Source organism: Buceros rhinoceros, unplaced genomic scaffold, assembly GCF_000710305.1.
Source record: "Buceros rhinoceros silvestris isolate BGI_N320 unplaced genomic scaffold, ASM71030v1 scaffold11728, whole genome shotgun sequence".
In the NCBI taxonomy this organism is placed as follows: Eukaryota; Metazoa; Chordata; class Aves; order Bucerotiformes; family Bucerotidae; genus Buceros; species Buceros rhinoceros.
Window position 1 is genome coordinate 135,128 of NW_010428699.1, and position 2,949 is coordinate 138,076.

The following is a 2,949-nucleotide window of genomic DNA, read 5'->3' on the forward strand; positions in this document are numbered from 1 at the left end:
CCGCACCCCCCCAATGCTTTTTCACATTGCGCCAAACTCACAAAACTAGATTGTCAAATCCATATGTGAAAGAAATACCCACACATCTCTGCATGGACCTACTTGCCAGTTTGTATGGACTAGCATGACCCAACTTATAAATCTAGTGCAAACACTTCACATCAGTTTCATGTTCACTGTTTCACAAAAAAGGGGTTTAGAACACCATGTAGAAATAATAAAGAAGACAAATACACTTGAAGATTGTCCACTGGTGTTCTAGACTTCTTTTGAAGTGGAATTTGACAATTTTTTTTTTAAAAGTTCAGAGGCTTTCATTTATGGAAAATAACAATTTTTAAGAACTTGCAAGAAAAATTCAAAATTAAAAAATATTAATACATTGGCATTGCCCACAGTATATTTGAAAACAATAAATACTTTGAATTTTGTATTTCTGACTTAAGATGCTACTTTTCAGAGAGGGGTTAACATTTCTATTTCCTTGTCCTGCTTTGGGACCAATTGTTGGTTTCTGTTGATATATACGTTAAAGGTTTTTTGACAGTTCTGCATCAGGCAGGAGTAATGACAGTAAAAACAGCACCTTAGGTTTGAAATAATGACAGTAGTAGATGGACAAGATAGGTCATCAACAAATGTTATTTATTTTAAATACTGCTGTAGTGTTCTTAAAAGTATTACTGTTAACTGCTTAGCAGACACGGTATTTATACCGTTGGAAGTCGCACCTAATATGATGAAAATTATTTATAACATGCTATTTTATTCTATATAATAAAACACAACATGGGGGTCTTCTTGCCATTCTTGTGCTTTGGTGAGATGTACCAAAATGTACTCTCTTTTCTAAATTCTACAGGAATCCAAACAAAACTGCCGATTTCTGCCATGTGTTATGAAATATTTCAACTGACTCTGTTAACAGCTCTGGATAGAGATGCTTCTGGAGCTCCCAGACGAATCATATGAATTCAGCATTCCAAATCACTAAGTACCTGGTTCAGTCTGTAAATACAGTAAAGGTAGTTTCCAGGCATATATAAGTTCCAGAGAAACTCAAAAGGTTGGGAGATCTGCTTTCTTATCAACCGTTCAGGTGTTATTTGAAGCATGTGCAAACTTTACATTTTATGCAACGAAAGTAAGAACACTCAACTTCTAATTCTCTGAATGTCTCTTTCTTTAAGGTCAGCAGACAATTCTCCCTGACCACTGCTGACGCAGCTGATCTGCAGTCTCCCCTGACCTTCAGCAAGTCATACCATTCATATCTACTGCATATAGGTCTTCCCTATGCCACCAAGCATCAAATGAAATGTCCACCTTGCTCTGATGCTTGGAAGATCTGCAACAGCACAGGTGTGATGAAGAGCATAGGGAAGGGCAGACATGCCTAGCAAAATAAACTATCTTTATCATGAAACTTCAGCCAAATGAGAATATTTCTTACCACCTGTGAAGAGACGCAAAAAGAAGTGATCTGTAGAGCATTATGCAAAGCTCTTGCACTCTGTTTCTTTAGGGGTAAGACTCTCTACGTTGCCTCTTCAGATGGATCTGTTGCCAAATTTGCTCACAGTTCTGACACATATTTGCAATGTTGAAATATTCTCAGCAACCAGGACCAAGGAACCCATTGCTGAGAGTTCCACAGGTTTTGCTTGTTTTTTCTTGCAGAGCTTTGAGCAAAATTTTCCTTTGTTTTTGACATTTATCCTATTCAATGAGTGCTCTGTGCATGACTTCTGCAATACTAACTTGGAGCAGAAACAATGCATTGGCTGTGTTTTCTCTACATATAAATATACTCCCCATTTTCCTTCACATTCAGACAAAAAAACCCTCTGATTTTTTACAAGAGAAGGAACAATTTCCTCATGGTCATAGCTGTAGTTGGAATTGCTATAGCTTACGATAGTAGAGACATCCCCTTCCCAAATATCTACCAACCCATCTTAGAAAAATATTAATAGAGAAATAAGGATAGAATAGCAGCCAGTATGTGCTTCAAGTCCCACGGTGACAGCCTCTTCTGCCACAGCATGGGCACAACTGGAAAAGCTGCCACAGCCAATAATATTAAAATATCCAAGTCTGTCTTCTCATCAAACCAAGGTGTATAGTAGATTGTAGGAGGAAAGGAGATGAAAACAAATGTACCTTTTCCAAGCGTTTTGGCCTCAATGATCTCACTGATTCGTCCTGGCCCCACTCCATTCTGAGCCGTTAAAGTAAACTTGTACCAAGTGCCACATTTCAATGTTTCTAAACGGTAGGACCTCTCACTGGGGCTAATGGGAAAACTACCCCACTGCTCGCTGTTATCTTCTGAGTACTGCAAAATATAACCTGGAAGAAAAGCACAGATGGCAATGATAAGCCAACAAATCCCGTAAATTCTGCAGGTAATAAGACAAGTCATTTTAAAGACCTAATAAAACTAGAAAAATCCTGTGCACAGGAAAGCATACAGCTCTCCCCTGAATAAAAGATACCTGACAATACATTTTTCCTACCTTACAACAGCTTAAACATCATTTTTATGATCACTTTAAAGGAAAAAGAAAGGGATAGGTATTTCTAAATACCCTTCAAGCAGCAGCAAAGACCAGGTGATGAACCTAGACCCTCAAATAAAAATGGTTAGAGATTACATGTCTGAAAAATCAGAGAGAGTAACTGTCATAACAGCTGAGACTACAATGGAAGAAGGTGATTAAATCTGTGATTAAAGCACCACAAAGAGAAACTGCAATTTACTGCAAGCTGAAAGTGCACATTAAGCGCTGACAGCAATACACACCGCTTTGTTTTTCTTTTTTTGTAGCCGTTCATAATTATACACTAAACCTATCAACATACGATAATATAGTAAGACGTTGCAATTAAACTGAATTACATTACCTCGGATAGAGCTGCCACCATTGTCACCAGGTATCCAGGAAA

The 2,949-nt window shown here is 37.8% G+C and overlaps 1 protein-coding gene across 1 annotated transcript in view; it reads right to left on the reverse strand.

Moving 5' to 3' along the window:
* LOC104498930 (Down syndrome cell adhesion molecule) overlaps positions 1 to 2,949 on the reverse strand; it is a gene marked incomplete at its 5' end in the record, with an annotated part of 63,485 nt that overhangs the window by 49,581 nt on the left and 10,955 nt on the right. The window contains 2 exons of the mRNA XM_010142370.1: positions 2,164 to 2,352; positions 2,908 to 2,949. Coding sequence (XP_010140672.1) covers positions 2,164 to 2,352; positions 2,908 to 2,949 — 231 coding nt within the window. The remainder of the gene's footprint in view (positions 1 to 2,163; positions 2,353 to 2,907) is intronic.